This window comes from Sus scrofa, chromosome 6 (genome assembly GCF_000003025.6).
Source record: "Sus scrofa isolate TJ Tabasco breed Duroc chromosome 6, Sscrofa11.1, whole genome shotgun sequence".
NCBI classification, from domain to species: domain Eukaryota; kingdom Metazoa; phylum Chordata; class Mammalia; order Artiodactyla; family Suidae; genus Sus; species Sus scrofa.
The window spans coordinates 13,465,568-13,492,849 of NC_010448.4; the positions used below are offsets into that span (position 1 = coordinate 13,465,568).

Genomic DNA, 27,282 nt, shown 5'->3' on the forward strand with positions numbered 1-27,282 from the left:
GCTGTGAGCTGCAGTATAGGTCACAGACACATTCTGGATCCAGTGTTGATGTGGCTGTGGCATAGGCCGAGAGCTGCAGCTCTGATTTAACCTCAAGCTTGGGAACTTTCATATGCTGCAGGTGCGGCTGTAAAAAAATTAAAAATTAAAAAAATAAATAAATAAATAAAACAGAGGTCACTACCCCCCTAAAACAACCCCAAAACAAGCAAACAAAAAGCAGAAGTCGTCCTTCCGTTTGTGTCCCATCCTTAGTGCCCCAGGGGACTCATTTCAAGGGACCCACTTTCCACCAATGGTCTGCTCACTGGGTCAGACTTCTACATTATAGGTCTTGTGAGAACTCTATAAAAAGGATTCCCTAGCCTAACACATTTGAGAAATGCTCATGTTAGCCTAGAAGTTCGCCACGCATATAGGTGTTTGGTTTTCTTTTTGTTGTTGTTGGTTTTTTTTTTTTTTTTTTTTTTTTTTTTGGTATTTTTGCCATTTCTTGGGCTGATCTGCGGCATATGGAGGTTTCCAGGCTAGGGGTCCAATCGGAGCTGTAGCCGCTGGCCTATGCCACAGCCACAACAACGCGGGATCCGAGCCATATCTGCAACCTACACCACAGCTCACGGCAACACCAGATCCTAAACCCACTGAGGAGGCCAGGGATGGAACCTGCAACCTCATGGTTCCTAGTCAGATTCGTTAACCATTGCGCCACGACGGGAACTCCCCATATAGGTGTTTTTTTTTCCCTAGCTCTGTGCACTGGGAAGGCCTGGGAATAGTGACGCTCCACTCAAAAAGCACATTGAGCGTTGTCATTTTTTTTTTTTTTGCTTTTTAGGGCCACAGGCAAGTCATATGGAGGTTCCCAGGCTAGGGGTTGAGTTGGAGCTACAGCTGCCAGCCTATGCCACAGCCACAGCAACGCAAGATCCAAGTCACATCTTCGACCTACACCACAGCTCACGGCAGCACTGGATCCTTAACCCATTGAGCAAGGCCAGGGATTGAACCCACATTCTCATGGATTTTAGTCGGGTTCATTAACTGCTGAGCCATGAAGGGAACTCCTTTTTGTTGTTTTAAGTTGAGGTAAAATGCATATAACATAAAATAAATTTTTTATGTCTTTTTTTTTTTTTTTTTTGTCTTTTTGCTATTTCTTTGGGTCACTCCCATGGCATATGGAGGTTCCCAGGCTAGGGGTTGAATCGGAGCTGTAGCCACTGGCCTACGCCAGAGCCACAGCAACGCAGGATCCGAGCCGCGTCTGCAACCTACACCACAGCTCACAGCAATGCTGGATCGTTAACCCACTGAGCAAGGGCAGGGACTGAACCCAAAACCTCATGGTTCCTAGTCGGATTCGTCAACCACTGTGCCATGACGGGAACTCCTATGTCTTTTTTTTAAGAAAGTGGCATATGCAGGTTCCTAGCCTAGGGATCGTATTGGAGCTGTAGCTGCCGCCTACACCACAGCCACAGCAATGCAGGACCCAAGCTGCATCTGCAACTTTCACCACAGCTCACTGAATGCTGGATCCTTAACCGGCTGAGCAAGGCCAGGGATTGAACCTGGGGCCTCATGGATGATAGTCAGATTCCTTTCTGCTGAGCTAAGACGGGATCCCCCCAAATTAACCCTTTTAAAGCATACAGTTCAGTGCATTTAGTTCATTCACAATGTTTTGTAACTCGTACCTCTTCATAATTCCAAAACATTTTCAGCATCTCAAGAGAAAACTACCCATTAAGAGATCACTCCCAATTCTCCTCACACTCTGGCAACCACTAATCTGTTTTCAGTCTCTACGGATTTTTTTTTCTTCTTTTTAGGCCACACCCATGGCATATGGAAGTTCCCAGGCTAGGGGGTGAATCAGAGCTACAGCTACCAGCCTACACCACAGCCACAGCAATGCAGGATGCCAGCCTGGTCTGCAACCTATGTGACAGCCTGTGGCAATGACTGATCCTTTCACTCACTGAGTAAGTTCAGGGATCAAACCCGAATCCTTAGGGATACCAGTCAGATCCTTAACTCACTGAGCCATGACTGGAACCCCCTCTGGATTTAACTATACTGGACATTTCCTATAAATGGAATCACACAATAAATATGTAGTAATCTGTGTCTGACTTCTTTCACTTTGTATAATGTTTTCAAGATTCGTCCATGTCGCAACATGTATTAGTATTTCATTCTTTTTATGGCTGAAGAATATTCCATTGTATGAAAATGTCACATTTTATTTATCTGGTATATTGTTTAAAAAGTTGTGGGAAGAAAATAAACTGGTTTACCTTTGTTTAATGTATCTGTACCTCTCTGCTAGAGCATTTGTTAACATCCTATAGAAGTACTCTTTGGAAAATACTGCACAAGATATTTGGCAAAGGCACGTGAGGCTTTGGGGAAGAGTGGCCACTTAATGATAAAGTACACATCATAGCTCTCCAGAAAGGGTTCATTATTTGGTTATACTATCAGGTCTGGTTTTATTTGTATGATTGTTTGTTTTTGGCCACACTCGAGGCATCTGAAAGTTCCTGGGCCAGGGACTGAACTGAACCACAGCCTCGACCTGAGCCATAGCAGTGACAACACAGATCCTTAGCCCACTGAGCCATCAGGGAACTCCTAGGTTAAGGTTTTGAGTATTTAAAACCATAGCAGCTACTTAAATTTCTCCTTGGAAGACCCAGTAGGAGCATTTAATATCCTCTCTCCATTTTCTTTTTTTTTTCTTTCTTTTTTCTTTTTACAGCTGCACCTGTGGCATATGGAAGTTCCTGGGCTAGGGGTCAAATCAGAGCTATAGCTGTGGCCCATGCCACAGCTGCGGGCAACACTGGATCTAAGCCACATCTGCACCTATGCTGCAGTGGCAGCGACACCAGATTCTTAACTTACTGAGCAGAGCCAGGGACAGAAAAACTGCGTCCTCACAGAGACATGGGGTCCTTAACCTGCTGGGCCAGGAATGCTCTTTGCCAGGCCCCCTGCCGTGAACGATCTTGGTTATATCCCTTTACAGGGATGTACACCCTTTCCCAGTGATGTGAGGCTCGGCTGCTACCATCTCATAGCTCCACCCTTCTCTGGAGATTTGTTATCAGTCCCTGTGGGCTGCTTTGCCTGGAGATGACTGGGAAGGTAAGCTCCTCCTTTCTCCACCTCTCCTTGTCCCACAGCCCATGAATGACTGAAGTGGGGAACAAAGTCCAGCTCCCTCGCCTCTAAGAGGGAGAAAACTGGTGGTGCATTTTGTGCTCCAGAGCTCCCCATAGGATCAGACTGAGGCTAAATTTAGCTGTACCCACCTCTTTGCCTGACTTCTTCCTCTGGCCTATTATGCCTCCCTCACTGCCCTAATAAATTGTTTGCACAAGAATCCCTTTCTCAGGCTCTGCATCTAGGGAATTCAATCTAAGATACCCCGTGGGTAATCCTGGCTCCCAGAGGGATTCCCTGATATCAGCAGCAGCCACACATCTCATGCAGGGTCCTGCAGATTACACCTCCTCCAAGAAGCCTTTAGACTTGCACCCTCACACTCTAGTAGCATGATAGTTCAATAAGGAAGTTAGATGCCTACTCTCTGCCAGGCACTGTGCCAGACCCTTCATGTATATTAACTCATTGAATACTTCCAACAATGGCAAATACTCCTGTATTTTTCCGAGGAAAAACTGGACTCAAATAATTTGAGTGGCTTGCTCATACTGTCAGAAAGTGATGAGAAAGTGGGAAGGATTTGTTTAATTCCAAACTCTCTATTTAACCACTAGAATCTACCCTATATTACTGCATCAGATTTTTTTTTTTTTTGTCTTTTTTCCTTTTCTGGGGCTGCACCTGCAGCATATGGAGGTTCCCAGGCTAGAGGTCTAATCGGAGCTGTAGCAATGCGGGATCTGAGTGGCGTCGTCGTGAACACCACAGTTCACGGCAACGCCGGATCCTTAACCCACTAAGCAAGGCCAGGGATCGAACCTGCAACCTCATGGTTCCTAGTCAGATTCGTTAACCACTGAGCCAGGACGGGAACTCAAGAATTTCTTTTTAAAGTAGTGTCATTTTAATTAATTATTTATTTTGTCTTTTTAGAGCCACGCCCATGGCATAGGGAGGTTCCCAGGCTAGGGGTCAAATTGGAGCTGTAGCCGCCAGCCTACACCACAGCCACAGCAATGCCATATGTGAGCCGTGTCTGCAACCTACACCAAAGCTCACAGCAACGCTGGACACTTAACCCAATGAGCAAGGCCTGGGATCGAACCTGTATCCTCATGGATACTAGTCAGATTCATTTCCTCTGAGCCATGATGGGAACTCCCCAGAATGTTTTTTTAATGGCTCTGTCTACCGCAGACAGTGGGTCTATACACAGATAAACTACATGTGTTTGGTTTTTTTTTTTTTTTTTTTTGTCTGCTGCTGACAGATTTCACCAAGGGGTTTAGATTATTAAATAAACCTGTGAGTAACTTTGCTCGAGGCCTTGGAGCCACTCCTTCATCTGGCCCACATCCCTGCCCTAGGAGACAGGGTGAAGCCCTTCGCCTCCAGCTCCTTGGAACTCATTGTTTTCCTTGAGCTCCCACCAAAGCTGCAGCTGCAGGCATCCCTGCCTTCCACTCCACTGCAGAGCCAGGATCTGCATTGCTGAGTACAGCAGCAATGGGAGGCAGCTTATCACTTCCCTGGAGGCCTCCTGGGTTCACAGAAAAAAAGAGCAAGTGCTGAAGTGGGAGAAGAAGGATGGGACCTGGTGACGACGAGAGGGGATGACACCAGCGGTTGAGGACTGAAGGAAGAAGAGACGTTTAGGGGAGGAAGTAGGGTGGTGGGAGCTGAGGAGGGGATTGATCTTTATTCCTTCCTTCATTTAACATTATTTTAACTACCTGCAATGTCCTAGCCACGTTCTAGTGACTGAGGCTCCAAGAGAAAACAAACCACAGATCCTGCCTTAATGGGGCTACATGGGAATAATAACAACAATCATTGTAATAATGGCTAACATTTTTGGAGCATTTACTGTGGAGTCAAGCATTTACCTTTTATTGTGGCAGGGGGGTGGGGGGCAAGCCAGAGGCATGCAGAAGTTGCCAGGCCAGAGATCAAACCTACCCCACAGCAGCGACCCTGAGCCACAGGAGTGACAATGCCAGATCCTTAACCCAATGAGCCACCAGGCAACTCTAAGCAGTTACTTAGTTTATCCTCCTAGCAAGTTCAGGCATTTGATACTAGTATTTTTTTTTTTTTTGCATTTGATACTAGTATTAACACATTTTACAGATGAAGACAAAAAGACACAGAGTAGCCAAGTGACTGGCCAAGGTTACAGTTAGAGCAGAATCCCTCATCTTCTCTGAGACTGACCACTTGGGCCTCTCAGGCTCACCATTAACAACAGTAGATTTGGAAAGTAATTCTCATAAGAAAAATTCAAACAATACAAATAAAGCTCAAGTTCTCCCTGTTTATCTCCGTCCTTGGCAGTCTCCTTCCAGTCCTGTTCCTGTTCTTATGTCCTATGTGTCCAGATACATATTTATTTTTGTGGCTCTGCCTGCAACATGGGGAAGTTCCTGGGCTAGGGATAGAAGCCCAACCACAGCAGTGACAACGCTGTATTCTTTAACCCTAGGCCCTCACATACATTATTTTTGACATGAGTAGCTTCCCATGCATAATGTTCTGTTACAAACTGTGGCGAACATCTTTCTCTATGGTACCTACAGATTTAGCTCATTATTTCTGACTGCTGCATGGTATTCCATAGCATAGATGTGCCTAGTTTATTTTTCCAGTACCCTAGAAAGAGACAGAGGGAAAGATTCCAAATTTCCGCCACTACAAACAATACTGCCATTCATAACTTTTCCAGAAGATCCACAGATCTTCCCACTAGAGAGTTAGAAAGTTTCTACCGGAAACTTTCACGTGATGAACCCGCGAGAGCATGGCCAATTGCCAATCCAACCGTAGTCGCTCACGCTCGAACGACACTTGTGGCTTTTTTCCCCTCCCAGTTAGATTTTTTTTTTTTTTCTTCTTCTTCTCCCTCCTCTTCGTAGAAAAACCGCGGCCCCACGTCCGGGCCACGGGGTTGAACGAACAAACAAAATCCAAACCTGAAACCCGGAGTTCCGGAAAAAGAGCTTTGTCTTTAAGACGCACTCGTTCCTCTGGGAGTTGTAGTTTTGCTGCCCAGCGGAGCTCCCTTTTCCCCGTCACGCCCCTTCTCGAAGTGAAGACTCACTGCCCTTTAGGAAAGCGGTGCCCTGACCACCTCCGTTTGCCATTTGTGTTAGCTGAGAGGTCGTCTTTTGGGGGCGGACAAGCCAAGGCTGGAGGAGGGCTGAAACTACATTTCCCAGGGTGCTCAGCGAAGGCACACACAGCCTCGCCTTAAAAAGTCCCCTGCGCCGAGCGCCGGGAGGAGGCAGGTATGCTGTAGGTCCCTGTGGGTCCCAGCATTTGCACACCCCAGTACCGCAGCTGCTTCCCAGCCCACACTTTTGGACCCGCGGGGACTGAGCTGAGCCGCTGGCTGGTTTCTGATAGGTAATAGTTTCCGGGAGCTCTGCTGGCACCCCCGTCTCCTACTTGCTGTAGGGGGAGTCTGTATGGTCCCTCTATTCGCTGGTCTGGGTGTTTCTGGGGACGCCCAAGATTGGAACGACAGGCAGGTGGGGCGCTGGATGCCAGCGCTGGTGGTTGCTTTGAGGTCACTTCTCCTGCCTCAGTTTACCCCATCGGGGCTCGTCATTACCCACAAATCTCAATTATATGCCGTTTGTGTAATTTGCAATGCAATTTTACTCCCAGTCACCCTTACTCTGCCTGTTTTTCCTCCTAGAAGGCAAATCAGATCCCTTCCTGAGGCTGTTTTTTCCCTTTAAAGCTCTAAAGTGCAAAATCCATGCCCCACCTCTCTTCAAAAAGCAAATATGAAGAAGCCTTATTGTTTTATTCTGTTCCTGGCTCCCCTTCCCTGTCCTGATTTTGGCAGCGTGTGGCTGAGGACAGTAAAAACTATTTGAAATTGGCCTCAGTAGATTAAGTTCTGTTGGAAGTGTGCACAATATTGGAATAGAGGCCTGTATTCTCTAAGAGTTCTGTGCAGATGTCAGGTGTGACAGAGGGTAAAGACTCCAGGAGAGATGTCTGTTTCTACAGGCTAGGTAAGAATATGAACCTTGGAGTTAGTTGGACACCTGACCTACCTGTACTAGTTGTATGTGACCTTGGGCAGATGATTTCATTTCTTTAAGCTACTGTTCCCTGATGTACAATGTAAGTGTGGTAAAATTCAACTCATAGGGCCATTGAGTGGGTCACATGAGCTAATACTTCAGCGTGTCTTTGGTATAGTGCCCAGAAAAGACACTCTTTAAGCTACTGGTGCTATTCCATCTTTTGTGTTCTCAAAACACCCTTTAGGCTGATCTGGCAAGGCAGGCTACCTGGTCTTGGCTGATTTCTCCAGGCCTTCTCTGGGTTTTTTCTTCTTTAGGGGCATCTTTGACCCAGAGGGTATTTCAGAGCCTTCACTCCAACCTGCTTTAGGGTCAGGTTTTACTCTCCTGCTGCTTTCCCCCACTAGAAAGAACTACTATTCATTGAGCTCCTGCTTTGTGCCACATATTTTATGTCTTATTTAATGCAACGGTCCTAGGAGGTTAGTATCTTTGGCCCTAGTTTTCAGATTAGTAAACTGAGGATCAGAGAGGTTAAGTAACCTGCTCAGGATCACACAGGAAGAGGCAGAGATGAGAACTGACCCCTGGGGATTGATTCTCAGCCTAAGACTATTCCTCTGCCCCAATCTCTCTTTCTCTCTCTCTTTTTTTTTTTTTTTTTTTTTTTTGTCTTTTTAGGGCTGCACCTGCGGCATATGGAGGCTCCCAGGCTAGGGGTTGAATTGGAGCTACAGCTGCAGGCCTATGCCACAGCCACAGCCACAGCCACTCAGGACCCAAGCTGCATCTGTGATCTACACCACAGCTTACAGCAACACTGGATCCTTAACCCATTGAGCAAGGTCAGGGACTGAACCCACGTCCTCATGGATGCTAGTCGGGTTTGCTAACCACTGAGCCACAACCGGAACACCCCTCTGCCCCAATCTCTGATAGAGGACAGTCCAGATTGTGCTGTCCTCCCTTCTCTGCCCATGACTTGTCATCTGCCCAGTTGTCTCAGTCACTGTTCCACGACCAGTCACTATAAGGCTCGGACCTTTGGGCTCTCTTTGGGGTATTTCTTTCTTGCTCTCTTTTATCACCTTCGCTTAGGGTCAAACATCAGCATCACCATGACCTAAATAAGAAGCTGAGAAACCCAGGTTCCACTCATGGCTGTAGCACCTACTAGCATTTCTAAAATGGACAGAATATTTACTTACTTGGCAGTGGTGTTGGGGGGATGAAAAGTCATAATGTCTCGGAGTTCCCGTCGTGGCACAGTGGTTAACGAATCCGACTAGGAACCATGAGGTTGCAGGTTCGGTCCCTGCCCTTGCTCAGTGGGTTAACGATCCAGCGTTGCCGTGAGCTGTGGTGTAGGTTGCAGACGTGGCTCGGATCCTGCGTTGCTGTGCTCTGGCGTAGGCCTGTGGCTACAGCTCCGATTCAACCCCTAGCCTGGGAACCTCCATATGCCGCGGGAGCGGCCCAAGAAATAGCAACAACAACAACAACAAAAGACAAAAAGACAAAAGACAAAAAAAAAAAAAAAGAAAAAAAAATCATAATGTCTTAACTGTGGGTCAGAGTCGTTGGGTGAGCTCCCGCATAGTGGCTGTCATCATCAACGCCACCATTTCATTGTCACCTTGTATTGGCCACTTCACATAAATTTAGTACTTCTGTTCTTTTTTCAACCTTACAAAGTATGTTCAGTGTAGCAGTTAAGAGAATGGACTTTTGGAGTTCCCGTCGTGGCGCAGTGGTTAACGAATCTGACTAGGAACCATGAGGTTGCGGGTTCCATCCCTGGCCTTGCTCAGTGGGTTAACGATCCAGCATTGCCATGAGCTGCCATGTAGGTCGAAGACCCGGCTCGGATCCCGCGTTGCTGTGGCTCTGGAGTAGGCCGGAGGCTATAGCTCCAATTAGACCCCTAGCCTGGGAACCTCCATATGCCACGGGAGCGGCCCAAGAAATGGCAAAAAGACAAAAAGAAAAAAGAGAACGGACTTTGGAAAAAGGGTGTCCAGGTTCCAATTTGGCTCTACCAGTTGCTAGGTGTGTGACCTTGGGCAAGTTACTTAATCACTCTGTGCCTCAGTTTCCTCATCTTTCGGGATAAAGAAAGTACTTCCCAGACATTGTTAGAGGTTCTTAACAGTAATTTTTCCTTTAACGATGCCGGGAGGAAGATCACCTACTCTCCATGTTGGTTCAGGTCCTTGGAGAAGCAGATGACAAGATGAGATTAGGCTTGCGAGAGATTTATTGGGGGAGGGAAGCAGGGGAGGGAGCTGGAGAAAGCAGGCAGAGCTGTCAGTTTGCATTCCAGGTCTGCTTCCTGTGACAGAGCACCACAGGAAGGAAGGGAAGGAGGGAGGAAGGGAGGAGGGAAGGAGGTATGGGTAGAGCTGCAGCGCAGTTTTAAGATATTTTCTGTTGGGCGATGGGGAGTTCTGGAGCCAGGTTTGCCTGTCAGTGGACCTGCATCTTGGAGGAATGGGTCTGCTTCTTCATGTTGTTGCTTGGGGGGTTGCAGCCCCCGTGTGAACAAGATGGGGGCTTCTGTCTGTTACACAACTTAACCATGGGAGGTCAGAGAAGGTTGGGGGTGCTGAAGATAACACAGGGAGTTGTGGCCAGTCTGGAATTCCCAGCCGCCCCCTTTATTGGGAAGGCCAGATGGGCCACCTGGGGAATGCCTTTGACCTCAGATGCCTGGCCAAGATTCCAGCTCACATGTCCCCTCTGGGTTTCCCTCCTGAGTTGAGCAGGGAACAGAGCAATTTCTGTTAGTGGTGGAGACGTTCCCTGAAGGCTCGTGGGAGTGTGGGCGTTGCTAAGTGGCAGTGTCTGTCAGCCTAACCATGGGCTTGGTGGCAGCAGAGTCTGGCATAAGGAGAAACAGTTACTGAGTTTCAAGTTTCCTCTGGCGCTGGCTGGGGCGTGCACTGACTGCCCGACACGTGTGCTCAGGGCCCCTTTGGGGTGGCATGCAGCTCACTCCACTGACTGTCCCTCCCCACACTGAGCTTCAGGGGCTAGAGGGAAGAGGTGGGCGTGGGCTCATGCATGGGATGGCAGCTGGGCCCCTGCCAGAGGGGAGATGCCAGCACATTCTAGCAACTTATCTAAGGAGGTCTTGGGGAGGCCAGGGCCTCTGGAGCCAGACTGGTTTCTTACCTGATAGGAAAAGAGTGTTGGGGGAGGGTGAAGCCGTAGCTTAGGCCTCACCTTCCCCTCACTTGCTCAGAGTGCCCTGGGGAAAATGACTGACAGGTTGCAGCCCTTTTCTGGCTTGGAGCCTCTGGGAGGAGGGGGTCCCCTTAGTTGGCACGCTGCCCTTGAACAGTCACCCCTCCCATGGCTGCTCCCTGCTCCAGGAATTGTCCTGGGCCTCAGGAGCCTGGAAATTAGAACCTCCCTCCCCACAGCTCATATACAGTGATTGGATGATGAGGGGCCTGCGGTACAGAAAGGGCAGTCCCTTGCTTTAAGGTGGGGCTTGCGGTCAACCTTCCCCTGCCTCCCTTCCTTCCTGAGGAAATCTCATGCACTCGGATTGGTAAAGTCAAAGCTACACTTCTCACATGACCCAGCAATGCCACACCTAGATGTCCACCTGGAGAGGTGAAGTCTTAGGCTCTCGCTAAACCTTCATGCGACTGTTTACAGCAGCTCGATTCATGATCACCAAAACCTGGAAGCAGCCCGGACGTCCTTCAGTGGGTGGGTGGAAAAACAGACTGTGGAATGTCCATGCAGTGGAATTCTGCTTGGCAAAAAAGGAGAAAGAGCTATGGATATGCATAGCCAACTTGGATGAATCTCAGAGGCGTTATGTTGAGTGCAAGAAGCCAGTCTCAAAAGATCACATAGCAGCTATAGCTCTGGAGAGCAGATGGCTGGCTGTCAGGGGTGAGGGATGGAGGCGGGTGTAACTGTAAAGGATTAGCCTGTGGGACTCTTTTTGGATGCAGATGGTGGTAGTGACCACAGAAATCTCTTCCATGTGTTAAATTGCATAAAACTATTTTCAAATGAAAAATTAATTTTAGGGCATAATAATTTACAAAAATTCACATATACCCATATCTCTACCCAGGAAGCTCCTCAACTTTGGCCAGAATGGAGCAGCCGAAGGGGGTTGATTGGACAGTCATCATCCTGACATGCCAGTACAAGGACAGCGTCGAGGTCTTCCAGAAAGGTAGGTGACCCTCCCTCTCCACCCGACCCCTAATGTAGGGTCCCCTCCCCCTTCCTTGCCACATACCCCACCAGCCCCTGAAACCCAGATTCTGCTTCTTCCTGACTTTGTGACCTCAGACACATTGTGTCACTTCACCAAGATTTGGTTTTCTCATCTGTAAAGTGGGAAAAATTGTACTTACCTCATTGAGTTCAGGAAAGATCTAATGAGGTACTAAATGCAAAGCTGTGAATGCAAAGAAGAGAAAATAATGACCTCAGGTGCTTGGGACCAGGACGGGGAGGCTGGGGGGCAGGTCCCAGCCGTGTTCTGACCACAGAGTTGGAGATACGGCAGAAGCGAGAGCAGATCCCCGCCAGTACGCTGCTGTTGGCTGTGGAGGACCCTGAGGTTCATGTGGGCAGTGGAGGAGCCACCCTCAACGCCCTGCTGGTGGCTGCTGAGCACCTGAGTGCCCGCGCAGGCTTCACTGTGAGTGTTCCTGAAATGCCCCCCTTGGCTCAGCAGGGATGGGGGCCTCAAACAGACCCTTTCCAAGGTCTTGGGGCTCCATTGACCTGCCCAGTTCCGTTTGGGCTTCAGTTTTTGCATCTGTAGATTGGGCAGATTCATTCAGGTGAGGCCAGAAGGGAGGGCCAGCCTTGTAGTGGTTTTAGAAAATTGGAGCCAGTATCTCAGAGTTAGGCTTTCTGGCTTCTCTTGAAAATTCGCATCTTGCTGTCCTGGGCCTCCTCCCCACATGGCAATGGTTTGCTGGAACCGAGATACCGACCCCCCTTGGCATAGGGCACAGGCCCATATCCCGCCCATACCCAGCCACTTCACTTGGTCAGCTTGCCTGCGTGGTACCCTGGCATAGGGAATGAGGGGGGTCACAGGTATGGACATGATCTGACAATGGGGATGGCACTGGCAGGGGATGGCACATGCTGTGGTTGCCATGAGGCTGATTTGACTGTGAGTCACCCTGCCAGGCAACCTTCCCCAAAAGCCTCCTCAGCCAGGGTTGCCTCCTGCCTGCCTGTGGCCATTGGTCTTGATCTTGCCTATTGTTCCTTTGTTACTTATGCGGATTTGTGCTAGAGTCTCTCCCTGGACAAGAGGGTGCCATCCTTTGGGTGCCATCTGCCCAGACCTGTCAACAAAGATCTTCTATTTTCGATAGGTGGTCACATCAGATGTTCTGCACTCGGCCTGGATCCTCATCCTGCACATGGTTAGTAGAATGCTGGGCAGGGGTTGCTCATGCCGAAGGCTGGAACCATTGATCCTCAGGATCTTTTGTCTTTGTGTACAAGGTGTCCATTTTTCAAATTCAGAAGAATTAGAATCAGAATTCATCCAAGTATGCAAAATAGGGAACTGGTTAAATATAAACAGCATATCCTGGAATTCCCCTTGTGGCACAGTGGAAATGAATCCAACTAGGAACCATGAGGTTGCGGGTTTGATCCCTGGCCTTGATCAGTGGGTTAAGAATCTGGCATTGCCATGAGCTGTGGTGTAGGTCACAGATGCAGCTTGGATCTGGCATTGCTGTGGCTGTGGTGTAGGCCAGCAGCTGTAGCTCCAATTATGCCGCGAGTGTGGCCCTAAAAAGCCAGCAAACAAACACACAGACAAACCAGCATATCCTCCTGGTGGAATACTAGACAATGATTAAAAAGTCCATTTAACTGTATGCATGGACCTGGAAAGAGACTTAGCAGCTCTGTGACTTGGGACAAGTCACTTGACCCTTTTCAGGCCTCAGTTTCCTCATCAGTAAGATGAGGGTAGCAGCAGTTTCTACTTTATGTGGATGTGCTGAGATGACCAATTAAATGCTTAAATTGTGGCCTGTTCTGACTCACTGTGAGCATTGGTGAGTGTATTGTCATTCCTCTATACTGAGCTCAATCAAACCTCCAATTAAAAAACTGAGATCATTCTCTACAAGCTTGCATGGCTGGCCTTTTTCAGTATAGATTCACATATAAGAAATAATATAGGAGTTCCCATCATGGCTCCATGGTTAACTGACCGGACTAGTGTATGAGGACGCAGGTTCGATCCCTGGCCTCACTCAATGAGTTAGGGATCCAGCGTTGCTGTGAGCTGTAGGTCACAGATGCAGCTCAGATCTGGCATTGCTGTAGCTGTGGCGTAGGCCAGCAGCTGTAGCTCCGATTAGACTCCTAGCCTGGGAACCTCCATATGCTGTGGGTGTGGCACCCCCTCCCCCCCCAAAAAAATAGTAATCCAGGGATAATCCTGTGGTGAAGCAGATTAAGGATTCGGTGTTGTCTCTGTGGCAGCATGGATCGTGTGTCTTGATCCCCACCCTGGTGCAGTGCATTAACAGTCTGGCATTGCTGCAGTTGTGGCGTAGGTTGCAGCTGTGGCTTGGATTTGATCCCTGGCCTGGGAGCTTCCATATGCCACAGGTGCAGCCGAAAAAGAAAAAAAAGAGATACAATCCTTGGGTTCCCTGGTGGCTCAGCAGGTTAACGACCTAGCATTGTCACTGCTGTGGTACAGGTTTAATCTCTCACCCCAGAACTTCCACATGCCACAGGTATGGCCAAAAGGTATGTTGTGGCTCAGTGGTAACAAACCTGACTAGTATCCAGGAGAATGCGGGTTCAATCCCAGGCCTTGCTCAGTGGGCTAAGGATCTGGCATTGCTGTAGCTGTGGTGTAAGCTGGCAGCTGTAGCTCCGATTCAACCCCTAACTAGGGAGCTTCCATATGCCATGGGAGTGGCCTTAAAAAAAAAAAAAAGACAAAAAAGAAAAAGAAATAATCCAAAGAGAAACCTCTGTAAACTTTGCCCAGATCCCCACAATGGTCATATTTTCCAAAACTATAGTATAATTGCAGCCAGGATGTTGACATGGATGTGGTTCTCAATCTTACTTTTCCAGTTTGACTTGTACTCCTGTTGTGTGTGTGTGTGAAGTTCTGTTGTCACCACCTTTTCCATTTTTTTTTTTTTTAAATAATGGGAGTTCCCGTGGTGGCACAGTGGTTGACAAATCCGCCTAGGAACCATGAGGTTGTGGGTTCGATCCCTGCCCTTGCTCAGTGGGTTAATGATCCGGTGTTGCCGTGAGCCGTGGTGTAGGCTGGCGGCTACAGCTCCCATTCGACCCCTAGCCTGGGAACCTCCATATGCTGCGGGAGTGGCCCAAGAAATGGCAAAAAAAAAAAAAAAAAAAAAAACAGAAAAAAAAAAACACACCCAAACAACTCTAATTAATAAATTAATTAAAAAATAAAAAATAATGTATGCATATGATATATGAAAGGGTATACATCAAAATGAGGGCAGAGTTTATCCTTGAGGGATTGTTTTTTTTTTTATTTAAAAAAAATTTTTTTTTAAATTTTTTTGTCTTTTTGCCATTTCTGGGGCCGCTCTCTCAGCATATGGAGGTTCCCAGGCTAGGGGTCTAATCGGAGCTGTAGCCTCCAGCCTACGCCAGAGCCACAGCAACGCGGCATCCGAGCTGCGTCTGCAACCTACACCACAGCTCATGGCAACGCCGCATCCTTAACCCACTGAGCAAGACCAGGGATTGAACCCGCAACCTCATGGTTCCTAGTCGGATTCGTTAACCATTGCACCACGACGGGAACTCCATGGATTGTTTTTCTTTTTGCATCTCTGCATTTTCTTTTTTTTTTTTTTTTAAGGCCGCCCCCGCAGCATATGAAAGTTCCCAGGCTAGGAGTCGAAGTTCCCAGGCTACAGCTGCCGGCCTACGCCACAGCCACGGCAATGTGGGATGCAAGCTGCTTCTGTGACCTACACCACAGCTCACAGCAACACCGGTTCCTGGACCCACTAAGCAAGGCAAGAGGTGGAACTCACAACCTTGTGGATACGAGTCAGACCCGTTTCCACTGTACCACAATGGCAACTCCGTATCTGCATTTTCTAATTTTTTTAACCATAATTATGTCATTTAAAAAAAAATCACATGAGAAAATACATTGTAAAAATCTTGTAGCTTGATGGCTTTCCGCCGAGGCTCTCTGCTGCTAGCTCTTCTACCTGTCCCTGCTCCCGCCCCAGGGCCGAGATTTCCCCTTTGATGACTGTGGCCGGGCCTTCACCTGCCTCCCTGTGGAGAACCCGCAGGCCCCCGTGGAGGCCGTGGTCTGCAACCTGGACTGCTTGCTGGACATCATGAGCCATCGGGTGAGGCAGGGGCCTTGTCCTGCTGCTTTCCTGCTGCAGTGATAGTGTGTGCTGACTTAGACAGGGGACACCAGGAGCAATGACTTTGGGTTAGAGCTTCAGGAAGTTAGTGTTGGCCACACTGAGGGGAGGTGTGGCCCCTGGAAGTAGGTGGGAGGGCTGGCGTTGGCACACAGATCTGGAGGCCCCCCCTGTGACCTCAGCAGCCCAAGTCTTCCTGGAATAGGCCAAGACTGTGCTGTAAGAGCTGGGCCCGGCTATTAGCCGCATCCTTTCTCTCCGCAGCTGGGCCCAGGCTCCCCGCCAGGTGTGTGGGTCTGCAGCACGGACATGCTGCTGTCTGTTCCTCCAAACCCAGGTGAGCCCTAGAAGGCTTGGGAGCACCTTCCCGAGCCACAGCCAGATGCAGGCTCTGCCTCTCCTCTTCCATCCCAGCTGTGGGCCTGGCCTGCTGTCCTATTCAGAAGAGAAGCTGTGAGGTGTGAAGAAAGAAGCCTAGACCAGGAGGCAGGGCTTCCCCTACTGGTCCTCAGTCTGCCTGTCCCTAGAGTGGAGACACCCAGCCCTGCCCCTTTGGCCCCAAAGGGCTCTGGGGATGAACTCTGGGAAGGGAGTTGTTGTTATTCTCCCAGAGGAATGTCCTTTTCGCCTTGGAAACCCTGTTCCCTTTAGAAGTGCCTCGATGCCCCTGCTCTGAGCTCTTGCTTTCTCCTGGCCAGGGATCCCCCTTGCCTTGAGTTGGGGTCCCTGGAGAGCCTTCTGATGCCCCCACCTGCAGGGATCAACTGGGACGGCTTCCGGGGAGCTAGAGTGATCGCCCTTCCAGGGAGCACGGCCTATGCCCGGAACCATGGCGTCTACCTCACTGACTCCCAGGTAGTGCCCCGAGGGTAGCAGCGTGGGCAGCTGAGCTGTCCTGGCATGGCCTCTCAGTCCTATGCTCTGGGCAGCCTTGTCCTGGACTTTCTGGCATGGTCTGGGTTTGGAGGAGTTTCCCCCTTGGCAGTAACTCCTGTGCTCACTTAGTCCTCTGCCAAGCGTGAATTGCACCCAACCCTATGCCGAGCCTGTGCTCAGGCTTGGGGCTGTGGAGACACTCCAGGCCTGCCCTCTGCCATTGAGGGTGGAAGTCTCAGGCACGTGCGTCCCCTGGAGTATGCTGGGACCTGTCAGACCTTGTCCTAGGTTTTCATCTGGAGAACCCTTGTGTGCCTTCCTTCCTAAGCCTCTCTTGCTCCCTTCCCTAACTGTTCTCTCCTCCCACATAGGGCTTCGTTTTGGACATTTACTACCAGGGCACTGAGGCAGAGATACAACGATGTGCCAGGCCTGATGGGCAGGTGCCACTGGTATGGCTGCCAGACCCAGGTTGGGGGGCCGTAGAGACTTGATGGGGTGGGAGAGGGAGGGTGTGCCTTCCTGCCCAGGGCAGAGCCCCACTGCTTCCGGGGCTAGAACCAGAATCTGAGGAAGATCTGGAACTGGCATTCATGGGAGCAGGTGGAGCCAGGATTTGAGGAAGCGGTAGCCTTGGAATTCAGGTTCTTGCCTCAAACCAGAAAGGTTATGACCAGACTCAGGAATCCTTCTTGAATGAAGGACAAAGATACAAGTGGTAGGTGAGGACCAGAGAGAAGATGGAGAACTGGGTTTGGTAGGAGACGTGGAAATTGAGGGGGTCCCAGAGGGTGCCTGCTGAGGGGCCCTTGGTGGGAACTGGGTAAGCCTGGAGTCTGGGTGCTGGAGTGGCTCAGAAGATGAAGGACCCTGTCTAGTGTGGCAGCTAGCCTCGCTTAGCCCATCTGCGCACCCTCCTCGTCTCAGGCACTGGTCCCAGGTGGCCCAGAGTCTCCCAGCTGACCCTTGTAGGGCCCCTTCAGGTTTCGGGGATTGTCTTCTTCTCTGTGGAGACTGCTGAGCACCTCCTGGCCACCCACGTGAGCCCACCTCTGGATGCCTGCACCTACATGGGCTTGGACTCTGGAGCCCAGCCAGTCCAGGTGACTGGGATTGGAGGCTGGGAGGTCCGGCCTGGGCAAGAGGCAGTGACACTGGCCGCCCGACTGTGTGACCTCAGGCCAGTCCTTTCCCCTGTCTATGTCACTGTCTTTGGAGATGGAACTACCCAGCTCAGCCTAGGCATCCACTAATAGCAGTGCTTCCTAACCTTGCCCCAGCTGTCTCTGTTTTTTGACATCCTGCTCTGCATGGCCCGGAACGTGAGAAGGGAGGACTTCCTGGTGGGGCGGCCCCCAGAGATGGGGCGAGGTGACATGGAGACCGAGGGTTATCTGCGTGGTGCCCGGGCTGAGCTGTGGAGGGAGCTTCGTGATCAGCCCCTCACACTGGGTGGGTACTGCCTCTCGGCTCTCTGGGATGGGGAAGCCGTGGGAATGAAGACCCCCAGAATGAGGCTCTGTCTTACCTACCTGGCCTCTGGGCTCCAGGCAGGCCAAGTACATGGACTGGACAGTTGCCCTCTCCCACTTCAGAGTTCCTTGCGGAGATAACTCGTCCCTTCTTCCTTTGTCTCACTCCTGGGGTCCAGTTCTGGTCTTTCTGCTTTCCAGCTGTGTGACCTTGGGCAGGTTGCTGAGCCTCTCTGGATCTTAGCTTCCACCTTGGCACGATGGGCTTATTTCCATGCCTGCCCTCCCAAGGCCTGATGAAGATGTGTCTTCTGGTGGGAGGCTCAGCCTGATTTCAGAGCAGCAGTAGGCGGGGGGCTGAGGCCAGTACTTGTATCTTTACAGCCTATGTCCCTGACGGCAGCTACAACTACATGACCAACTCAGCCAGTGAGTTCCTGCACAGTCTCACATTCCCAGGGGCTTCTGGGGCCCAGGTCGTGCACTCCCAGGTGGAGGTAAGACCTGCTGGGAGGTAAGGCCCGCAGAGGTCCCTACTGGATGTCTGGAGGCAGGTGGGATGGGGGCTGCAGCGTGATGAAGAAATAGCTCATGCTTCAGATAGATTACCTACGAATGTTGATTTTCTTATCCCCATTTTACATGTGAGGCACTCTGGGCCCAGAGAGGTTAAGTGACTTGTCTAAGGCCGCAGAGCCAGCAGTAAGTGGCTAAGTTAGAAATCTACAGCCAAGTCTGGTTGAGAAGCTAGAAAAGACTCCTCTGACTCTTTCTGAATCTGTTTGGGGATTCAGGCAAATGTGTGGTGATGGGGGCGGATAAGAGTTTGGAGGTGGCCCTCAGCATGCCAGGGTTAGGGGTAGCTGGACAGATGGGGGGAGGTTTTGTAGGGAAGCTGTCATCTGATGGGACCTCCATTATGGACAGGGTTCAGAATTTGTTCTGGAGAAGGCAGGGAGAGTATACCCCCAGGGGAACAGCAGGAATAAGGCTGGGGGAAGGAAGCATGCCTGAGGCTGTGGCCAGGGAGGTACAGAGAGAGATCTGGCTGGCTGACATTCGTGGGGAGCAGCAGCCCCCGCCTCAGGCTCTCACGACTTCATCCCTGGCTTCACAGGAGCAGCAGCTGCTGGGAGCTGGGAGCTCTGTGGTCAGCTGCCTGCTGGAGGGCCCCGTCCAACTGGGTCCTGGGAGTGTTCTGCAGCACTGCCACCTGCGGGTGAGGCCTGAGAGGGCAGGCAGAGGAAGGGCAAAGCTGGGCGGGGGTGGCCAGGGTCCTGAGTGTTTGGGGGCGGTGCTTGGGGCTGCGCTGCCCACACAGGATGCCTGCCTTCTCCCCTGCCAGGGCCCCATTCACATCGGCACCGGCTGCTTTGTGAGCGGCCTGGATGCGGCCCAGTCCGAGGCACTGCACAGCCTGGAGCTGCATGACCTCGTCCTGCAGGGACACCACTTGCAGTTGCACGGCGCCCCTAGCCGGGCCTTCACCCTCGTTGGCCGTTTGGACAGCTGGGAAGTAGGTGCTTGCCTACCTCCCATCACCCCCATCTTTAGGCTTTGGGGAGCCCTGGGGTCCCAGCCCAGCTCCATTCCACAGGGCTCTTTGAGTGCTCGCCTGAGGAACAGACTGCGAGGAGGGTGGGGCCAGGAGTTGCAACAGGCCTTTACCTCCTCCTCCGCTGCTCTGAGGTGGGCTAGGTGGGGATTCTTATCCCTGTTTTTGGGCTGGAAACTGAAGTTCAGAGAGGGAGATGACCCACCTTGGGCCTCAGAGCAGTTGTGGTGGGTAGGCCTAGAGCCAGGATTCTGCTCCAAGTTCCAGGCACCTGGGGCAGGAGCGTTGAGGCTCCAGGGCTTGACTCTGTGTTTCAGAATTTGCTTGCCTCTTTGCCCCGGTCCCTCTTCCTGTCCCCTCTTGAGCAGCGCCCGATCCTCTGGCCTTACTGTCCATAACCCCTTCCTGTGGCCTTTGCAGCCCTGACTCCTTTTTTCTCTCCCTCCAGAGACAGGGGGCAGGAACGTATCTCAACATGTCTTGGAGTAAATTCTTCCAGAAGACAGGCATTCGGTAGGGTTGATGGCCTGACGGGCCTCTGTGAGCCTCAGCAGCCAGGGTGGCAGCTGCTTTGAGGCTCATCCTTTCCAGCTCCTGCCCCAGAGCAGCCCCCACCCCACCTCCCACCATCCCTGGGGCCTGGAGTAGTTCTGAGCAGCCTGATTTGTCCTTGTATCTCCCTGGGCAACTCCAAATTCCTGCCTCACTCAGGCTTTGGGATTTTGTTGAGTAACCTGGGAAAGGAGGCAGGGCAGCTGCGCCTCCCTCCCTGAATTGCTTACCTGTGCAGGTACTAGAGTACTTCCTGTCCCCACAAATGAGCCAACCCCCAGCTGCCAGATCGAGGCTTGATGACCAGGCGGGAGCCCTTGCTTCCTTCCCGCTAATGTGTCTTTTCCTCACATCAGAGATTGGGACCTGTGGGACCCAGACACGCCCCCTACTGAGCGCTGCCTTCTCAGTGCCCGTCTCTTTCCCGTGCTCCATCCCTTGAGGGCCCTGGGGCCCCAGGACATGCTGTGGATGCTGGACCCTCAGGAGGATGGGGGTAAAGCCCTGCGGGCTTGGAGAGATTCCTGGCGTCTGTCCTGGGAGCAGCTGCAGCCATGCCTGGACCGGGCTGCTACGCTGGCCTCCCGCCGGGACCTGTTCTTCCGCCAGGCCCTGCATAAGGCGCGGCACGTGCTGGAGGCCCGGCAGGATCTCAGCCTGCGCCCGCTAATCCGGGCTGCTGTCCGTGAAGGCTGTCCCGGGCCCCTGATGGCCACGCTGGACCAGGGTGAGTGTGCTGGACATCCGTGTAGGGAAGCCAGACCCAGCATCGCCTGCTTCTACCTGCCCCCTAGGTCATCAATCTGAAGGTTCTAAGGAGTCATGAAACTTTAAAGCAGGGAAGAAGGACTAACAGAGTTAACTTCTAGGCTTCTGGGAAGCTCCATCCCTATCAGTGGGGAGTTTGGTGAGAGGCAGAGGCCTAGGGCTGAACTTCTGGGTCCTGTGAGCTGCTGGGATCCTCTTCTGTGCTGGGGGTTGGATGTGGGTGAAGAATTCTAGCACAGCCCCAAGGGTTTGTGGCTGACCCCACATGGGGGCTCAGGCACACTGGCTGGAGGCTCAGTCTTAGCCTCACAGGCAGCACCTCATTCCCAGTTTATTTATTCACCCACAGCCATGCAGCTGGTTGGTGGGGGCTGAGACTGAACCCCGGTGGTTTGTTTGGCTCCCAAACCTGAGCTCTTAATCATCACGAGCATTCTGGGTGAGGGGTGCAGAGGCATGTTTGGGGTGGAACTGGCAGGATGAGAAATTTGTCAGGCAGAGGAGTGGGGGGTATTCTTGGCCAAGACACATCTTGGGCAAGAACTAAGGTGTGAGGAGTCTGGGGTGTTTGAGGGCAGAGGGCATTGGGGGTGGGCCCCCTCCGCAGCTACCTGACTCTTGGTCTCTCAGTGGCAGCTGGTGCAGGAGACCCTGGTGTGGCGGCCCGGGCACTGGCCTGTGTGGCAGATATACTGGGCTGCATGGCAGAGGGCCGAGGCGGCTTACGGAGTGGGCCAGCTGCCAACCCTGAGTGGGTGCGGCCCTTCTCGTACCTGGAGTGTGGAGACCTGGCTGGGGGCGTGGAGGCGCTCGCCCAGGAGCGGGAAAAATGGCTGAGCAGGTAGGTGCTAATGATGTCAAAACCCTTGGAGAAGCCCTAGCCATCCTTGGAGGTGGAAATCCGGAGAGGTGGGGGCTCCTCAGGTCACCCAGGGCAGTCAGGTCCCCAAGCTCAGGCTTGGGCTCCATGCCACCATCTCTCCCTGTCCTCCTGGCAGACCAGCCTTGCTAGTACGAGCTGCACGTCACTACGAGGGGGCTGGGCAGATCCTCATCCGCCAGGCTGTCATGTCAGCCCAGCACTTTGTCTCCACGGAGCCAGTGGAGCTGCCGGCACCCGGGCAATGGGTAGTGGCTGAGTGCCCAGCTCGAGTGGATTTCTCTGGTGAGCCCCTTTTAGAGGTTGGGGGTGAGGCCAGCCAACCTAGAGCTGAACTGTTAGCCCTGTGACCAGCTTGGTCTTATTCAACTGCCACAGGGGGCTGGAGTGACACGCCACCCCTTGCCTATGAGCATGGTGGGGCAGTGCTGGGCCTGGCCGTGCGAGTGGATGGCCGCCGGCCCATTGGGGCCAGGGCTCGTCGCATCCCAGAGCCTGAGCTGTGGCTGGCTGTGGGACCTCAGCATGACAAGATGGCCATGAAGATAGTGTGCCGGAGCCTGGACGACCTCCAGGATTACTGCCAGCCCCACGCCCCAGGTTAGGGCACCTGTGACAGCTGCAGGTGGAGATGGCACACCCAGCCACCTGGGGGATGGGGCAGAACCCTAGAAACCCTGCAGGCCACGGGGGTCTGGCCCGAGGGTGAGTCAGTCTGGCAGAGGAGCCCTGAAGTCACCCTACCCAGGCACATGGGGGTGCGGAGGTAGAGCACATTTGCTCATGCTGGGGAGGCTAGAGGACCTTCTGTGGCTTGGGGATGGGGTCTGCACTGCTCTGGGCTTTTATCCCCTAGATGAGCCCCAGGCCTAGGTGAGGAGGGGCGGGTTGTCTGTTTCCATCTCTGGAGACCAACTTGCTTGCTGCATGCTGGTTACTCCGCAGGGGCTCTCTTGAAGGCGGCCTTCATCTGTGCGGGGATTTTGAGTGTCCACTCCGAGCTTTCCCTGAGTGAGCAGCTGCTGTGCACCTTCGGGGGCGGCTTTGAGCTACAAACCTGGTCTGAGCTGCCCCATGGGTCCGGCCTCGGTGAGTGGGCCCTCTCCCTGCTGACCACTGACCCCTTCCCTTCAGCTTTGCCTCCAATCCCCTTCCTGGTCTCTGCCCAGCAGAGAGGGAGCGGGTGGGGCAGGACTGGGCTGGGCAGAGCTGCTTCATGCCTGGTATTCAACTCTGCACCCTGCAGGCACTAGCAGCATCCTGGCGGGGGCTGCCCTGGCTGCCCTACAGCGGGTCGCAGGCCGGGCAGTGGGTACAGAGGCCCTGATCCACGCAGTGCTGCACCTGGAGCAGGTGCTCACCACAGGTATGGGACCACCCCAGGGCAGGGTGAAGGTCACTAGCACTTTGTCAAGAGCCTCTGGGAGCTGCCCTGGACCTGCAGACAGAGAACTGTGGTGTCCTTGAAGATGGTTAGAGCTCCTTCTTAGCACTCTGAACCTCTCTCTCTGGTGGTTTTCTTTTTTCTTTTTTCTTTTCAGGGCTGCACCTGCAGCATATAGAGGTTCCCAGGCTAGGGGTCTAATCGGAGCTACAGCTGCTGGCCTACTCCCCAGCCACAGCAACGCCAGATCCGAGCCACGTCTGCAACCTACACCACAGCTCACGGCAACACCGGATCCTTAATCTGCTGAGTGAGGCCAGGAATCAAACCTGCAACCTCATGGTTCCTAGTCGGATTCATTTCTGCTGCTCCATGATGGGAATTCCTCTTTGGTGGTTTCCAACATGAAATAATTCTACCTCAAAGGATTTGATGTAGGAGCACCTACTAAGTGCCAGATTCTGTGCTGTACCTTTCATGTGTGTTAGGCCCCATATATACCACATGCTATCCCTCAGGTCCCTGTTTCTACCCGGGGCTGTACCTCGTGGGGGGGCTGGGTTTGAAGTAGGGGACAGGACTTTCAGCCTACTCTTCAGCTACTTGCCCATCCCCTGGGCTATGGCCACTTGGGTCCCGCTTCCCTACCCTGTGAGAAAGGGAAGTGCTTGGCTGTGATCATAGAGTCTCACTAGCACCAGGCTTCTCCCTTTACTCACCACTGTGGCTCCTTAGGATCCACGCATAATGGAGGGCAGCAGAGGTCTGTTTGGCACCAGATCCTAGGGTGTTCTGGTTGCCTCAGGATGCCAGGCCTCACCTCCAGCAGGACTCTGGGAAGGAAACTGCTCAGAGATATTTAGATGCCTCATGTATGTAACCTTCTCTGGCCGCTTTGTAGCCTAGCTCCTTTCATTGTAACGACTCACATCCCATGATAGGTAGTCATTAGCAAAAGGAGCAGATAGGGAAGCCTTTCCAGTTTTCTTTTGAGGTGTATCATTCATATCTTTCATTTGGTCAAATGACAACTATTTATTGAAATCTACTTTGTTTTGGGCTCTGGGGATAAAATGAGCAAGTGTTCTTGCCATCAAAAATCATATGGTCTACTGGAGACAGACATTAATCAATAACCACTCAGATGAATGTATAATTACAAGCTGTGCTAAGTGCTCTGAGTGAGAGAGGTGCAATTAAGAGGTTCTTGACATTTTAGGCCTGGCACTAACCACCATGTTTTGGCTGAAAAGTTCAAGATACCTCCTGCTCTTTGCATGATAAACTTGAAATCCTCGCAGGCCCTTCCAGACATGAAAGGCCCATGTCAGAATCATCTTAATTTTGTCATTTTTATATAGCTGCAAGAAGAAAAGAGATCCATACCTTTCATTGCTAAAGCAAAATGTGAACAAGCTTCTTCAAGTTTGATTAGGGATGCCGCAAAGCTCATTCCCAGCATCAACACTTTTTATCAGGAAAGACTGAGTGCAAGGACTGTTAGGCTGTAGGGAAGTCCTCTATCATCCCTCCTCAGGAAGAAAGGTTAATATAAGGTCTTAATCCTTTGATGTGGTTTCTCTCAATTCCAGTTACACATTAGGTCTACTACAGAGCTTAGGCCTTGTGCATTTTAAGCTTGGCTCTGGAATAAAGGCCCTTCCCTTGCTGGGCTCATCTTGCTCCCAGAACTCAGGCAGAAGCTGCACAGCTAAGCTGGCCCAACTGAAGTTGAGGGAAGCTGTCTTCCCATGCTGGTCTCAGCCAGGGATGCAGGACCAGGAGCCTGGACTGGGAGAGGGAAGTTGCTCCACATAGGCTCCAACAGTGACAGGCCCCTGGCTGTCTCAGGAGGTGGCTGGCAGGACCAAGTGGGTGGCCTAATGCCTGGCATCAAGGTGGGGCGCTCCCGGGCTCAGCTGCCACTGAAAGTAGAAGTGGAAGAGATCACTGTGCCTGCGGGCTTTGTCCAGAAACTCAATGACCACCTGCTCCTGGTGTACACTGGCAAGACCCGCCTGGCCCGGAATCTGCTGCAGGTGAGCTCTGGCCCCAGCAGAAGGGAGGCAGGTGGCTTAGCTAGGCTGGGTCTCACTGCACCCCTCCTGCCCCATCTGCAGGATGTTCTGAGAAGCTGGTATGCCCGGCTGCCTCCTGTTGTGCAGAATGCCCACAATCTGGTTCAGCAAACGGAGGAGTGTGCTGAGGCCTTCCGCCAAGGTGAGGCGCTTCCCGGAGCTCAGGCACCAGGCACCAGTGCCTGCTGCCTGTGGGTCTGGGACCAGGGGCTTTTGCAGGCTTGGCATTGGCCCTAGGTATGAGGCCCTTGGGGACAGAGGCCTACTGTTTGTCCTCTGCAGAGTTCCACACTTAAGTGGGAGTCATATCTCAGGACGATACTGGTACCATGGGGAAGGCCTCCTGCCCCACCTTCTAGGAAGCAGATGGGAGAAGAGACTTGGCTCCATAGCCGAGTTCCAGGGAGTCACAGCTGATGAGGGCTACCCAATTCACTGAACACTGTGCTGGGTACCATGTCAGCTGCTCTATGCTCATTAGTCCTCAAGTAGCCCTGCTGAGGTGGGCATTATCACTCCTGTCTCTAGCCAGTACTGGACCCAGGTTCTTATCCATGACAAGAGGTGTCTTTTGGCACTCTCTTCAGTCTACAAATGGGTACCTAGTGAGTGTCTTGGTTCAGGCACGCAACTCCCCTCTCTGCCCCCACCCCAGGGAGTCTTCCTCGGCTGGGCCAGTGCCTGACATCATACTGGGAACAGAAGAAGCTCATGGCTCCAGGCTGTGAGCCCTTGGCTGTGCGGCATATGATGGATGCCCTGGCCCCCCACGTGCATGGCCAAAGCCTGGCAGGGGCAGGTGGTGGGGGCTTTCTCTATCTATTGACCAAGGAGCCGCGGCAAAAGGAGGCTCTGGAGGCTGTGCTGGCCAAGACTGAGGTATGGTCCGGTTGGGGTATGGTAATTGGTGCGGGGGGGACAGGAACCCTCATTGCAGCCTATCAGCTAACCAGGGGCTACAGCTGGAAGTCCCCCTGGCCCTGCAGCCCCAGTCCACCCTCCTAGAGGCCTGAAATCTGCCCAGAGCGCTCTATACACCTCCTGTCCTTTGCTCCTAGGGCCTCGGGAACTACAGTGTCCACCTGGTAGAAGTGGACACTCAGGGCCTGAGCCTGCAGCTCCTGGGGACGGAGACCTCAACCGGATGCTCCTTCTGATGAGGCTTATGCCTCCGCAAGAGGAGTAAGCCTGGAGCTGCGCAGCACTTCTCCTCCCCCGTAGGAAGGCCCAGTCTTCTACTCTCCACCCTCTTCTTTGTGAATCTGCTTCCAAAGCAAGCTGACCTGAGCTCAGGCCCAGCCCTTTCTAAAACTTGGTGAAGCGAAGACAGTGCTTGGGAGCAGGACTGTGACCTTCTGATTGACAGTGGTCTAGCCTAGGCTTGGCCTCTGCGTTATCTGAACATAGGAAGGTCCTTAGCTCAGTGTCCCCATGCCGTTTACAAATCTGATGGCCCAGCTTGGGCTTTGGCCTTCTCATTCTCCATGAGGGCCTGGAAGAAGGGGGCGAGAACCAGTCTTGGCGGATGGCTGAGCTCCTTTGGTAAGGCTGATGCTGAAGAGGCCCTGTGAGGATTTCCAGTGGCCTTTAGACGTCAGGCTTTTGTCTGAGTAGAGACTTCGTGTTCAGCACTCACTCCCAGGCTGACTTGATGGGGGAGTGGGAGCAGGGTGAGGGTCCATACTCAGGTCTGTGGCAGAGAACCAGTGTGGTCCTGCAGGAAGTCAATGCAACCCTATGGACTCTGCCGTGTGACCCAGTGCCTGCGGGCCCTAAGTTCTCAGGACTGCATACTTCTTGGAATAAATTCATTCTGCCCTTCAAGGTTGTCCTCCTAAAGCTCTTTTTTGTTCCTGCTGGGAAAAATAACCACTACCCCTGAAACTGTGGGCAACTGACCCTTGGGATGATCCAGCTTCTGGTGCTGAGGGCCCAAGAGGAGATGAGGGTCTGGGATTGGATAAGGCACCTATTATTATTTAGGTCCTGGCGGTGGCCATGCGCAGCTCTTGTGGGAGGAGACTGTGGATTTAGACTTTTGCCTTCACATTTCATTGCAACGGGTAGACCTGTCTTGCCCTGTAGCATCCAG

At 52.1% G+C, this 27,282-nt stretch overlaps 1 protein-coding gene across 3 annotated transcripts; it reads left to right on the plus strand.

Moving 5' to 3' along the window:
• On the plus strand, positions 6,204-27,014 carry FUK (fucokinase). 3 transcript variants are annotated; one of them, XR_002344515.1, is made up of 24 exons: positions 6,204-6,579; positions 11,311-11,415; positions 11,738-11,889; positions 12,584-12,634; positions 15,479-15,604; positions 15,890-15,962; positions 16,383-16,480; positions 16,873-16,953; positions 17,485-17,604; positions 17,782-17,953; positions 18,358-18,470; positions 19,091-19,192; positions 19,319-19,489; positions 19,977-20,041; positions 20,437-20,807; positions 21,479-21,689; positions 21,847-22,013; positions 22,107-22,328; positions 22,674-22,817; positions 22,975-23,094; positions 24,705-25,151; positions 25,233-25,332; positions 25,846-26,069; positions 26,249-27,014. XR_002344515.1 is itself a non-coding variant. In XM_021093807.1 (24 exons), the coding sequence occupies exons 2-24, from the start codon at positions 11,334-11,336 to the stop codon at positions 26,345-26,347; spliced, it is 3,252 nt and encodes a 1,083-aa protein (XP_020949466.1). In that variant the 5' UTR covers positions 6,210-6,461; positions 11,311-11,333; the 3' UTR covers positions 26,348-27,014. The 3 variants fall into 3 exon arrangements, 2 of the variants coding, with proteins under 2 accessions (XP_020949466.1, XP_020949465.1); XM_021093807.1 differs by having other exon boundaries at positions 6,210-6,461; positions 24,964-25,151; XM_021093806.1 differs by having other exon boundaries at positions 6,211-6,579; positions 24,964-25,151.

Bases quoted from the DNA above. Each gene is read 5' to 3' on its own strand.
- FUK (XM_021093807.1), top strand. From the start codon at position 11,334: ATGGAGCAGCCGAAGGGGGTTGATTGGACAGTCATCATCCTGACATGC. The intron at 17,605-17,781 runs GTGACTGGGATT...ACCTTGCCCCAG, and splicing joins CTGGAGCCCAGCCAGTCCAG to CTGTCTCTGTTTTTTGACAT. The intron at 23,095-24,963 runs GTATGGGACCAC...TGGCTGTCTCAG, and splicing joins GGAGCAGGTGCTCACCACAG to GAGGTGGCTGGCAGGACCAA.